General features: G+C 42.3%; 1 protein-coding gene across 1 annotated transcript in view; it reads left to right on the top strand.

Annotated features, from left to right (window-relative positions):
* The window catches only part of LOC139760856 (uncharacterized), a 113,862-nt gene that overhangs the window by 41,717 nt on the left and 56,795 nt on the right, over positions 1–15,350 (top strand). Inside the window, exons 3-6 of the mRNA XM_071684566.1 lie at positions 465–671; positions 1,579–1,826; positions 1,945–3,092; positions 3,673–3,827. Of these exons, the coding sequence (XP_071540667.1) occupies positions 465–671; positions 1,579–1,826; positions 1,945–3,092; positions 3,673–3,827 (1,758 nt within the window). The remainder of the gene's footprint in view (positions 1–464; positions 672–1,578; positions 1,827–1,944; positions 3,093–3,672; positions 3,828–15,350) is intronic.

Genomic DNA, 15,350 nt, shown 5'->3' with positions numbered 1-15,350 from the left:
AGAAGTGTAAGTGTTTATGTGGCGTGTTTAAGTGTGCATGTAAAACATGTAAAGCATGTCCGACACCTATTGTTCTATGGCACACAGAAAGTGTTCAGTAGTTTATCTACAAATCCCGTAAATTTTTCTGGAAAAAAAGGGAGATTCGTATGAATGTAGGACCACTAGTAAAATTACCATTATTAGCGTCTTTCTCTCTTCATCAGACATCACATCGACAGCAAGGAGAGGTTCGTCAACCCAAATCAATATCAATCGTGTGTCATCAACCATCAAGAGAGAGACGATCACTACCCGCGTACAGTAGTAGTCACGAGGGTAAACAAATGTACTTACCTTCCCCAGGAACTTAAGCTACACGAACGAGGGATCCGGATTATCATGGATTAATCTTGTTTACCTTTCTTCTGTTACGCCTTTGTTGCCCTCTTGAGTAAGTGGTGTTCCCGTCTCCTCCCCCCCAGGCTGCAGTTCGGTGCAGGTGTACGAGTTCCAGGGGAGCGGACACCAGTCAGACAGCCACCTGCGCTACAGCAAGCAGCTCTCAATCTCGCCCCTCAACTCCCTGACCTTCTGCGTCAGGCTCAGGTTCTACTTCCTGTGGGAGGTGTCCGGCTTCCTCCAGGTCTCGGACAACTCCACGGGCAGCGTGGTACACACCATACAGGCAGGTGTGTGTGTGTGTGTGTGTGTGTGTGTGTGTGTGGGATGCAGGTGTGTAGAGGTGGATGACTGAGTGTTAAGTACGTGAAGGTAAATCATTCCTTGGCTGGATGCTTCAAGCATGACAGGTGATTTATCCTTAGCTGTAAAGAGGTTACAGTTTCTGTGACGTGTCTGTAAAGTTTATATAACTGACGTGTGGAGGTGTGTATATATGTTTGACCGACGGATGTGACAAACTGAATCTTACTGTGTCTTCGTGGCTCTCTCTCTCTCTCTCTCTCTCTCTCTCTCTCTCTCTCTCTCTCTCTCTCTCTCTCTCTCTCTCTCCATGAAGTCATCTCATGTGACTTAGCAAAAAGATGACCGAAAGGTGAAATCTGATACACTTGACCCTGGTATGCCTCAGCCACAGCTTCATTACGAGGTAGAAAGGTCAAGTGCGAACATGTAATTTTTACACAGACAAGAACGAGTGAGAGCAAGACTCGTGTCCCCAGTAAGACAGAGAACGTGTCATAGTAAATGCACTGCATAACATGGGTGGCTGGAGTTCTGCACTCGCACGAGGAAATAGTTTTAGCAATTAGTAATATGTTTTACAGATACGACATACTGACTGGTAAATAGACAGGCAGGACAGGTCCACACACATACATGCACACACACACACACACACACGTACAACATCGACCCCCCCTTACAACCAAACTATTCTTGGAGGGTCTTAACCCGAGCCACTGCTAAGTAGACACTGTTCACTGTAGACGACATACTTTTCCAGTTTTACATAAGTCATTTGCCCGAGTGTGTGCCCAGCGCCTGGGGTGGTGTGAGTACAAGGCACAGAGGACAAAATCAAGACCACAGTTCGATGTCGCTCATCACCCATGTGATGCATATCTTCCTCGCCAGAGGTCAACTTGGACTACATCCGCGTCACGTTGGCCAAGTTTCGTCGATACTATTTCCTGAAGCATCGCCTGCGGGCGCTGACCTGGCACCACCTATGCGTCACCTACGGTGGAGGGGTCACCGTCTCCTACCTGGATGGCTGGAAGCAGGACCAACATAATTACCACCTGGGGGAACCCATCACAGGCACCCATATCAAGATCGGTGCCTGGGATGCTGACAAAAGTTTCAGTGGCCAGCTTTCCCAGGTAGGTACTTACTGACACAAGGTCTGCTGACGTCTCTTCTCCCGTGTGACACCACTTACATCTCATGCGAGGATAGCGGGAAGAAGGATCTCTCTATATATGAATCTTATCTTTTCAGGTTAACATATGGAGTCGTGCTCTGACAGCCGAGGAGGTGGCCGCCCTAGCGAAGTGTGTTCGGGAAGATGACGGCGACATCATTTCCTGGAAAGGTCCATGGACATCTGTCGGGGACGTATCGGCATCCCAGGAGCCGTCTAATAAACTCTGTCAGGAAGCTTCGGGTACAGACTACTTCATCTTCACCGACTTCACTGCCTCATCTGCCTTTCAAGTGTGTGAGGGTTTGGGAGGGTCTGTGCCGACGCCTCAGTCAAAAGCAGAGTACAACACCATAGTGGAGGCTGTGGACGCGTACCTTGGCAATGGAGGCAAAGCCTGCAAACCCTTCTGGGTGGGGATCACGGATGAGAACGAGGAGGGTGTGTGGACGCACGTGAATCACATGACGCAGCTCCAGCCCTCTTGGGCCGTGGATGAGCCCGATGGCAACAAACTAGAGAACTGTGCGGTAGCTGAGGGTCCCCTGCAGTTCGCCGACACCCGCTGTGATGAACTTAAGTGTGTGGTGTGCACGGTGCCCCGTCGACCAGTGTGGACGCTGCTGGGAGCCTGTGAGAGGTACCGACGCAACACGCATCTCGTGGCCCTTCAGGACACGCTTGGCAAGTTCCTCTTCCGAGGCTACTCAGACTACCGGGTGATACAGAGCGAAGACAAGAACGAGTGGCTGTGGTGGGACTGGCGCAACAACCACACGGTCGCCACTTTATCCAACGCTGTCAATGGTTTTCCAATCGGCCGCCAGAACTGGACGCTGAAGAGGGATATGTGCGGCCAGGCGGAGGGCGAGACCCGTCGCCTCCTGCTGACTCCCTGCGCCACTGGCAACTTCTCCTGCGACGACTCCTCCTGCATCCCACTGTACCAGCGGTGTGACCTCAAGTTCGACTGCCGGGATAAAAGTGACGAGAGCGGGTGTCAGCTGGTGAGGTTCCCTCCCGTCTACCGCCCTGACCTGCCCCCAGCTATCAACAACAACAACAACCTGTCTGAGCCTCTGCCCGTCACCCTGCACGTCATCATCGAGAGCGCTGACGTAGACACGCCTTCTATGCACATGCACGTCAACCTCAACGTGAGCATGACGTGGCAGGAGGCAAGGCTGAACTTCCTTAACCTTAATGAAGATTATACTCTGAACAGGTAAACTACCAGGCTTTTGTAAGATGCCATTACAATCGAGATAAGAAAATGCTATACCACCTTGATTCCCCTTAACATTTACGACCTTATTTACGTCTTTAGGTTTCAGTGTCATTTCCCAAAAGCCATGTATAATGTACAGTCAGGCCCCACAGACCTCCACGGTTTACCCCGACGGCTTCATATGCCCTGATTCAGCCCAATGACAACACGTCGTTCCCCGTATACCACATTGCCCTAATTCGCTCTATCCCTCGCGTGCCTCACACCCTCTTGCATATTCAGGCTCCCAAACCATGAAAGCTTCACCCGGATAGCAAAGCAAAGGAATGTTGGACAAACATTTCTAAGATGAGGAGAAAGTATGTTGATCGTTATGGTAGAGGGAAAGTGTTTTTTTTGGGGGGGAGGTTGTTTGCGGACCAAAGTTGATTTACACATCTAATGATAATAGAAATTCAGTGATTAGCGTAGTGAGACCTACAAAAAAAAAATGATAAATTGATGGTTCTTTTAATTTCACCAATGTCTTTGAGTAATCTCAACTGCGCTGGCCATTTCCCATATCTCCTCCCGGCAGGGTGCCGTACGAGAAGATGAAGCAGGTGTGGGTCCCTGTGGTGGACTTCACCAACACGAAGGGCATCCACATCACCCAGACGGACCACCAAGCCACCATGGTCGTCAACATGCATGGCAAACCCAGCCTAGGAGACAACACACAGCCTGAGGAATGTGAGGCAAACCTCACTACCACTCTCATTCTTCCCGCATGACACACTCACACTTGCATGACGCTCTTCCTGTATCACATACTCATGCTGCATGACACAGTCTTAATGAGTAACACACTTCTGCATGACATAATCTACCTGCATGACTCATTTTTAACTACATGACGCAGTTTTTGTGCATGGAACAGCCTAGCTTCATGATATTCTTAATGCATGACACACTTCTTAAAACTTACTGCATGGCATAATTTATGATACTCTCTTACTGCATGATACACTTCATGAAACACACTTACATCAAGACACACTCACAGCATGACATACTTCACTACACACACTTACAGCATGACACACTACACTACACACACTTACTGCATGACACAGTAAATGACACACTCTTGCTTCATGACACACTGCATGACGCAATGTTACTGCATGAGACACTTCGGGACACTCGTATTGCGTGACGCCCCTCATGACACACTCTTCGTGCATGACACACTGGCAGTGCCTTGCTCACGTTATGACATACTGTCATACAGTCACACATGCAGTAGAGAGGATGAACGGATGCCATGACAAGAACTTTATGTTATGAGCAGATGTATGACAGTCGAGGTGTCACTAACTCCATACAAAAGTTCAATATTCCTTTCGAGTTTAATCAACTTTTTAAGTAAGAATAATCTATTTACATACTCCTCATTACGAGTACTTCTCATTTGATGTAGATGCTCCTCATTATGAGTACTTATCTGATGTACATACTTCTCATGATGAGCACTTTTCATTTCATGTACATACTCCTCATTACGAGTACTTCTCATTTGATGTACATACTCCTCATTATGAGTACTTCTCATCTGATGTACATACTCCTCATTATGAGTACTTCTCATTTGATGTACATACTCCTTATCATAAGTACTTCTCACTTGATGTACATGCTCCTCATTATGAGTACTTCTCATTTGATGTACATACTCCTTATCATGAGTACTTCTCGTATGATGTACATACTCCTCATTATGAGTGCTTCTCATTTGATGTACATACTCCTCATTTCGAGTACTTCTCAATTGATGTACATACTCCTCATTATCAGTACTTCTCAAATGATGTACATACTCCTCGTTAGGAGTGCTTCTATTCTTTGTACTTCACATTCTTGTATGTACTTCTCATTGTATATCTATTTCTATTCTATGTACTTGTCAGTGTACGTCCTTCTTACTTTATGTACTTATCACTGTAGTTTCCATTGTACATCCTTTTCACTATATGTACTTATCACTGTAGTTTCCATTGTACATCCTTTTCACTATATGTACTTATCACTGCAGTTTTCATCGTACGTCCTTACTTTATGTACTTATCGCTGTAGTTATCATTGTACGTCCTTCTTACTTTATGTACTTATCACTGTAGTTCTCATTGTACGTCCTTCTTACTTTATGTACTTATCGCTGTAGTTATCATTGTACGTCCTTCTTACTTTATGTACTTATCGCTGTAGTTCTCATTGTACGTCCTTCTTACTTTATGTACTTATCACTGTAGTTCTCATTGTACGTCCTTCTTACTTTATGTACTTATCACTGTAGTTCTCATTGTACGTCCTTCTTACTTTATGTACTTATCGCTGTAGTTATCATTGTACGTCCTTCTTACTTTATGTACTTATCACTGTAGTTCTCATTGTACGTCCTTCTTACTTTATGTACTTATCACTGTAGAACTCATTGTACGTCCTTCTTACTTTATGTACTTATCACTGTAGTTCTCATTGTACGTCCTTCTTACTTTATGTACTTATCACTGTAGTTCTCATTGTACGTCCTTCTTACTTTATGTACTTATCACTGTAGTTCTCATTGTACGTCCTTCTTACTTTATGTACTTATCGCTGTAGTTATCATTGAACGTCCTTCTTACTTTATGTACTTATCGCTGTAGTTCTCATTGTACGTCCTTCTTACTTTATGTACTTATCACTGTAGTTCTCATTGTACGTAATTTTCATCGTACGGGCTTCTCATTGTATGTAGTTTTCACTGTAGGTACATCTCACTGTATATACTAATTGTATATATTTCTAATTGCATATACTTCTCTTCATACTTACTCACTGTATGTATTGCTCATTGTATGCACTTCTCGTCGTAGATACTTCTCAGTGTACGTACATTTCATTACATGTACTTATTTTTGCACATAATTCTGTCTTGTCATTATACTTATGCTTAGATTATACTGACTTTTCATTATATTTCTCATGTTACATATTTCTCACTGTATTTACTTCTCAGTATAAGTACTTATTGTAGATATTTCCCATGATGTGTACGTTACAGAGTATGTACTTCTCATTACACGCATTTTCATCGTACATGCTACTCCTTGTACATTCTCTCACTGTACATATTTCTCACTGTACATAATTCTCAGTAGATGTACTTCTTATTGGCCATACGAATTGAAAATACTTTTCATTGTATGTACTTTACAGTGTACATATTCCTTTTTGTACATAGTACTACTGTACAGATTTTTCATTGTATAAAGATACAGTAAATACCTCTTAACTGTATGTACAGTCTTATGTATTTCTCATTGTAAATACTTCCCATCCTGCGTACCTCTGGTATGTACTTCCCATCACAAGTTCTCAATGTACTCACTCTCTATCGTACTTATTTCACATTGTACGTTCTCATCGCACGTACTACTCACTGTATTAAGTTCTCATCGCACGTGCTACTCACTGTATCAAGTTCTCATCGCACGTACTACTCACTGTATTAAGTTCTCATCGCACGTACTACTCACTGTATTAAGTTCTCATCGCACGTACTACTCACTGTATTAAGTTCTCATCGCACGTACTACCCACTGTATCAAGTTCTCATCGCACGTACTATTCACTGTATCAAGTTCTCATCGCACGTACTACTCACTGTATCAAGTTCTCATCGCACGTACTACCCACTGTATCAAGTTCTCATCGCACGTACTACCCACTGTATCAAGTTCTCATCGCACGTACTACTCACTGTATTAAGTTCTCATCGCACGTACTACCCACTGTATCAAGTTCTCATCGCACGTACTACTCACTGTATTAAGTTCTCATCGCACGTACTACTCACTGTATTAAGTTCTCATCGCACGTACTACTCACTGTATCAAGTTCTCATCGCACGTACTACCCACTGTATCAAGTTCTCATCGCACGTACTACTCACTGTATTAAGTTCTCATCGCACGTACTACTCACTGTATTAAGTTCTCATCGCACGTACTACTCACTGTATTAAGTTCTCATCGCACGTACTACTCACTGTATCAAGTTCTCATCGCACGTACTACTCACTGTATTAAGTTCTCATCGCACGTACTACTCACTGTATTAAGTTCTCATCGCACGTACTACTCACTGTATAAAGTTCTCATCGCACGTACTACTCACTGTATCAAGTTCTCATCGCACGTACTACTCACTGTATCAAGTTCTCATCGCACGTACTACTCACTGTATCAAGTTCTCATCGCACGTACTACTCACTGTATCAAGTTCTCATCGCACGTACTACTCACTGTATCAAGTTCTCATCGCACGTACTACTCACTGTATCAAGTTCTCATCGCACGTACTACCCACTGTATCAAGTTCTCATCGCACGTACTACTCACTGTATCAAGTTCTCATCGCACGTACTACTCACTATACCAAGTTCTCATCGCACGTACTACTCACTGTATCAAGTTCTCATCGCACGTACTACTCACTGTATCAAGTTCTCATCGCACGTACTACTCACTGTATCAAGTTCTCATCGCACGTACTACTCACTGTATCAAGTTCTCATCGCACGTACTACTCAGTGTATCAAGTTCTCATCGCACGTACTACTCACTGTATCAAGTTCTCATCGCACGTACTACCCACTGTATCAAGTTCTCATCGCACGTACTACTCACTGTATCAAGTTCTCATCGCACGTACTACTCACTGTATCAAGTTCTCATCGCACGTACTACTCACTATATCAAGTTCTCATCGCACGTATTTTCACACGTACGTTTTCGTCAACGGGCGAACTTCTCATAATTTTCTCAGCGTTGTCTACCTCTCATCGTACATATTCGTCATCGTAAGTACCTACTATACGCTCTTCTCATGTCACGTACTTACAGTATGTACTTCTCATCGCATGTTCTCTTACAGTATGTACTTCTCTTCGTATGTACTCTTACAGTATGTACTTCTCATCGTATGTACTCTTACAGTATGTACTTCCCATCGTATGTACTCTTACAGTATGTACTTCTCTTCGTATGTACTCTTACAGTATGTACTTCTCATCGTATGTACTCTTACAGTATGTACTTCTCATCGTATGTACTCTTACAGTATGTACTTCTCATCGTATGTACTCTTACAGTATGTACTTCACATCGTATGTACTCTTACAGTATGTACTTCTCATCGCATGTACTCTTACAGTATGTACTTCCCATCGTATGTACTCTTACAGTATGTACTTCTCATCGTATGTACTCTTACAGTATGTACTTCTCATCGTATGTACTCTTACAGTATGTACTTCTCATCGCATGTACTCTTACAGTATGTACTTCTCTTCGTATGTACTCCTCATCGTACATATGTTCTCATCGTATTCACTTCTCATCGTACATATATATCTTCTCATCGCATACATGTACTTCTCATCGCATACATGTACTTCTCATCGCATACATGTACTTCTCATCGTACATATGTCCTCATCGTATTCACTTCTCATCGTACATATGTTCTCATCGTATTCACTTCTCATCGTATGTAACTCTTACAGTATGTACTTCCCATCGTATGTACTCTTACAGTATGTACTTCTCATTTGATGTACATACTCCTCATTATGAGTACTTCTCATTTGATGTACATACTCCTCATTATGAGTACTTCTCATTTGATGTACATACTCCTCATTATGAGTACTTCTCATTTGATGTACATACTCCTCATTACGAGTACTTCTCATTTGATGTACATACTCCTCATTACGAGTACTTCTCATTTGATGTACATACTCCTCATTATGAGTACTTCTCATTTGATGTACATACTCCTCATTATGAGTACTTCTCATTTGATGTACATACTCCTCATTATGAGTACTTCTCATTTGATGTACATACTCCTCATTATGAGTACTTCTCATTTGATGTACATACTCCTCATTATGAGTACTTCTCATTTGATGTACATACTCCTCATTATGAGTACTTCTCATTTGATGTACATACTCCTCATTATGAGTACTTCTCATTTGATGTACATACTCCTCATTATGAGTACTTCTCATTTGATGTACATACTCCTCATTATGAGTACTTCTCATTTGATGTACATACTCCTCATTATGAGTACTTCTCATTTGATGTACATACTCCTCATTATGAGTACTTCTCATTTGATGTACATACTCCTCATTATGAGTACTTCTCATTTGATGTACATACTCCTCATTATGAGTACTTCTCATTTGATGTACATACTCCTCATTATGAGTACTTCTCATTTGATGTACATACTCCTCATTATGAGTACTTCTCATTTGATGTACATACTCCTCATTATGAGTACTTCTCATTTGATGTACATACTCCTCATTACGAGTACTTCTCATTTGATGTACATACTCCTCATTACGAGTACTTCTCATTTGATGTACATACTCCTCATTATGAGTACTTCTCATTTGATGTACATACTCCTCATTAGGAGTGCTTCTATTCTTTGTACTTCACATTCTTGTATGTACTTCTCATCGCATGTACTCTTACAGTATGTACTTCTCATCGTATGTAACTCTTACAGTATGTACTTCTCATCGCATACATGTACTTCTCATCGTATGTAACTCTTACAGTATGTACTTCTCTTCGTATGTACTCTTACAGTATGTACTTCTCATCGTATGTAACTCTTACAGTATGTACTTCTCATCGCATACATGTACTTCTCATCGTATGTAACTCTTACAGTATGTACTTCTCTTCGTATGTACTCTTACAGTATGTACTTCTCATCGCATGTACTCTTACAGTATGTACTTCCCATCGTATGTACTCTTACAGTATGTACTTCTCTTCGTATGTACTCTTACAGTATGTACTTCTCATTTGATGTACATACTCCTCATTACGAGTACTTCTCATTTGATGTACATACTCCTCATTATGAGTACTTCTCATTTGATGTAGATGCTCCTCATTATGAGTACTTCTCATTTGATGTACATACTCCTCGTTAGGAGTGCTTCTATTCTTTGTACTTCACATTCTTGTATGTACTTCTCATCGCATACATGTACTTCTCATCGTATGTACTCTTACAGTATGTACTTCCCATCGTATGTACTCTTACAGTATGTACTTCTCATCGCATACATGTACTTCTCATCGTATGTAACTCTTACAGTATGTACTTCCCATCGTATGTACTCTTACAGTATGTACTTCTCATCGCATGTACTCTTACAGTATGTACTTCTCATCGTATGTACTCTTACAGTATGTACTTCTCATCGCATACATGTACTTCTCATCGCATGTACTCTTACAGTATGTACTTCTCATCGCATACATGTACTTCTCATCGCATACATGTACTTCTCATCGTATGTAACTCTTACAGTATGTACTTCTCATCGTATGTACTCTTACAGTATGTACTTCCCATCGTATGTACTCTTACAGTATGTACTTCTCATCGCATACATGTACTTCTCATCGCATACATGTACTTCTCATCGCATACATGTACTTCTCATCGCATACATGTACTTCTCATCGTATGTAACTCTTACAGTATGTACTTCTCATCGTATGTACTCTTACAGTATGTACTTCCCATCGTATGTACTCTTACAGTATGTACTTCTCATCGCATGTACTCTTACAGTATGTACTTCTCTTCGTATGTACTCTTACAGTATGTACTTCCCATCGTATGTACTCTTACAGTATGTACTTCTCATCGTATGTACTCTTACAGTATGTACTTCTCATCGCATGTACTCTTACAGTATGTACTTCTCATTTGATGTACATACTCCTCGTTAGGAGTGCTTCTATTCTTTGTACTTCACATTCTTGTATGTACTTCTCATCGCATGTACTCTTACAGTATGTACTTCTCATCGTACATATGTTCTCATCGTATTCACTTCTCATCGTACATATGTTCTCATCGTATTCACTTCTCATCGTACATATGTTCTCATCGTATTCACTTCTCATCGTATGTACTCTTACAGTATGTACTTCTCATCGTATGTAACTCTTACAGTATGTACTTCCCATCGTATGTACTCTTACAGTATGTACTTCTCATCGCATGTACTCTTACAGTATGTACTTCCCATCGTATGTACTCTTACAGTATGTACTTCTCATCGCATACATGTACTTCTCATCGCATGTACTCTTACAGTATGTACTTCTCATCGCATACATGTACTTCTCATCGTATGTAACTCTTACAGTATGTACTTCTCATCGCATACATGTACTTCTCATCGTATGTAACTCTTACAGTATGTACTTCTCATCGTACATATGTTCTCATCGTATTCACTTCTCATCGTATGTAACTCTTACAGTATGTACTTCCCATCGTATGTACTCTTACAGTATGTACTTCTCATCGCATACATGTACTTCTCATCGCATACATGTACTTCTCATCGCATACATGTACTTCTCATCGTATGTACTCTTACAGTATGTACTTCTCATCGTATGTACTCTTACAGTATGTACTTCTCATTTGATGTACATACTCCTCATTATGAGTACTTCTCATTTGATGTAGATGCTCCTCATTATGAGTACTTCTCATTTGATGTACATACTCCTCATTATGAGTACTTCTCATTTGATGTAGATGCTCCTCATTATGAGTACTTCTCATTTGATGTAGATGCTCCTCATTATGAGTACTTCTCATTTGATGTACATACTCCTCATTATGAGTACTTCTCATTTGATGTACATACTCCTCATTATGAGTACTTCTCATTTGATGTAGATGCTCCTCATTATGAGTACTTCTCATTTGATGTAGATGCTCCTCATTATGAGTACTTCTCATTTGATGTAGATGCTCCTCATTATGAGTACTTCTCATTTGATGTACATACTCCTCATTATGAGTACTTCTCATTTGATGTAGATGCTCCTCATTATGAGTACTTCTCATTTGATGTAGATGCTCCTCATTATGAGTACTTCTCATTTGATGTAGATGCTCCTCATTATGAGTACTTCTCATTTGATGTACATACTCCTCATTATGAGTACTTCTCATTTGATGTACATACTCCTCATTATGAGTACTTCTCATTTGATGTACATACTCCTCATTATGAGTACTTCTCATTTGATGTACATACTCCTCATTATGAGTACTTCTCATTTGATGTACATACTCCTCGTTAGGAGTGCTTCTATTCTTTGTACTTCACAGGCTGAATAACCTAGCACCCAAATTTGCAGATGACACAAAGATTGGCAGTGCTATCTTAAAGGAAGAAGTTAGGCTAAGATTACAAGAGGATATAGATGAATTTGCTGAGTGGTCTAGAATATGGTAAATGTCATTTAACGTCAATAAATGTCAGCTGTTACACGTAGGAAACCCGAACAAATAACTGATTATGAACTGATGGGCGACAAGAAAAATGACACCCCAAGTGTGAGGGGATCTAGGAGGCAACTGTCTCCAACAACTTCAAATTCTCCCAGCATTGTAATGAAGCTGCCAAGAAAGCAAATAGGACGTTAGGATTTATCAACAGAAACTTTATATACAAGAGCAAGGATGTGATATTGCCACTATACCTAAGTCTAGTTAGACCACACCTCGATTATGCAGTGCAGTTTTGGGAGGACCCCTATTTAAACAAGGATATTCTTAAACTGGAAGTAGTGCTCTACGCAACTGATTTGATTCCTTCCTTGTGTAACAAACCATTTGAGGAGAGGCTGCGAGAAAGAAACTTGTTCTCTCTAAGCAAGAGGCGCCTCCGAGACATATTAACAGAATGTATTAAGATACATAGATGATTCATTAACGTCGATATTGAAAATTTCTTTACAGTAGCGCCAGCATTACCAACGAGAGGAAATGGACTAAAACTTAAGAGGTCACCGAGTCAATCTGGACTGTACGAAATATTTCTCTACCAGCAACATCATTGATGCGTGGTATAAGCTGCCAGAACGTGTTGTTCAGGGCAACACCCTCATTACCTTCACAATTAGGCTTGTTCATCACTTGTCACTCTCCGGTATTAATCAATTTACTTAATCTATCATAACGCAGCGGTAAATCAATTTACTTTCTCAACCAGTGATCTCCTCTCCCTGGCCATGTTGTGGTAACATACCAACATTGATTAACCCATGTTACTTGAGAGAGAGAGAGTAAGATTTACCGTATCATTCTTCGACATCAGGGGTAATATAGATATGGTAAGTCGAGAAGCTGCAGCTCAAGTTTATCCTTACTATTTTTTTCACTGCAAAAACAGTGATGGGACGCTTGTCGTTGGTGATGGGACGCATGTCGTTGGTGATGGGACGCATGTCGTTCGTGATGGGACGCTTGTCGTTGGTGATGGGACGCATGTCGTTGGTGATGGGACGCATGTCGTTGGTGATGGGACGTATGTCGTTGGTGATGGGACGTATGTCGTTGGTGATGGGACGCTTGTCGTTGGTGATGGGACGCTTGTCGTTGGTGACGGGACGCTTGTCGTTGGTGATGGGACGCTTGTCGTTGGTGATGGGACGCTTGTCGTTGGTGATGGGACGCATGTCGTTGGTGACGGGACGCTTGTCGTTGGTGACGGGACGCTTGTCGTTGGTGATGGGACGCATGTCGTTGGTGATGGGACGCTTGTCGTTGGTGACGGGACGCTTGTCGTTGGTGATGGGACGCTTGTCGTTGGTGATGGGACGCATGTCGTTGGTGATGGGACGCATGTCGTTGGTGATGGGACGCTTGTCGTTGGTGATGGGACGTATGTCGTTGGTGATGGGACGCATGTCGTTGGTGATGGGACGCATGTCGTTGGTGATGGGACGCTTGTCGTTGGTGATGGGACGTATGTCGTTGGTGATGGGACGCTTGTCGTTGGTGATGGGACGTATGTCGTTGGTGATGGGACGCATGTCGTTGGTGATGGGACGCATGTCGTTGGTGATGGGACGCATGTCGTTGGTGATGGGACGCATATCGTTGGTGATGGGATGCATGTCGTTGGTGATGGGATGCATGGCATATTCTTGCCCAGTCATTTTCGTGTCATGAATTTTATCCCCTTGTGTGTAGTGGTTTAATCTCATGAATATTATGAGTGGGATTTTTACATTCATTAATCCCTTGTAGTGAACAGACGCTCGTTATGCCCGTGTTGTCTTATCCAGGGATCAATTTCAGCTGCTCACTCTGACTGAAATGGTGATTTCTTACAATCCATGTACAACCAGGGCTCTGGAGTATATAGACTTCTAATTTACTGTGCAGCCTGAGCACTATAGTCTGGTCTTCCAATTTTCACAGCATTGCATACAACCTTCGACTGGAAGACCAAACTGTAAATGTTTGACCTGTGGTATAGTTGAGACCTGACCATCGAACCATACACTACATTACTTATGATCTTGGACCTCGACATCTACCATCATACGACCTGACCCCCAGAGCTGAACCTCTACTGTTCATTAGATTACATTTAAAGATTAGTTCCCCTTCTCACCACGATTCATGCATACGGTGATTCGAAAAAACAATGATCATCATATCGCCTAAGCCTTGGAGATAAAGATTCATTTATCATTATGATACCTAAAAAAAAAAAAAAAAAAAGATGGTTGCTCCAAGTGGTGCCGACACACTTCCGGGGGTTCGTGGACCTTTTGTTTCGAGTTGTTTGAAGCAGTGCCGCCACACTCTCGGCCGTCCATGAACCTTTAGGCTCGGATTGTTTGAACTGGTGCAACACACACTCGCCAGTCCATGAACTCGTATTCAGGGGTTATTCAAAACAGCGCCAGCACACGCCTGTGGGTCCGTGGGCTTCGCCAGTGATGTTAACGGGGACTATAATTCACAGGCCTCCCGCAAGACCAATGACTTACAGGATCTGTGGAGCTCGATTGATGAGGGGGGGCCTCATTCTCTCCCTACCTTTCATTCGGCTCCGTCTCATTACCACTCCGGACGCCTCCTTCTCAGCTCGGCTGCTATCTGGTCCAGCCTGACGCGACGTCCCAGTCCTCCTCTGTCATGCAAACCGGCCTTTTCCCCTCTCCTTCTCCCTCCTTCAGCCAACACACTTCTTGTCTCCTCCTCTAAGTGGACGTAAGACGTCCTGCCCATCCTCGTCCTCCCTCAGAACTGATGTGGAAGGTGTCACTTAAGGTAAAGCCATGAGTCATGAGCCGG

Source organism: Panulirus ornatus, chromosome 3 (genome assembly GCF_036320965.1).
Source record: "Panulirus ornatus isolate Po-2019 chromosome 3, ASM3632096v1, whole genome shotgun sequence".
Taxonomy (NCBI): Eukaryota; Metazoa; Arthropoda; class Malacostraca; order Decapoda; family Palinuridae; genus Panulirus; species Panulirus ornatus.
This window is presented reverse-complemented; position numbering and strand designations above follow the sequence as displayed.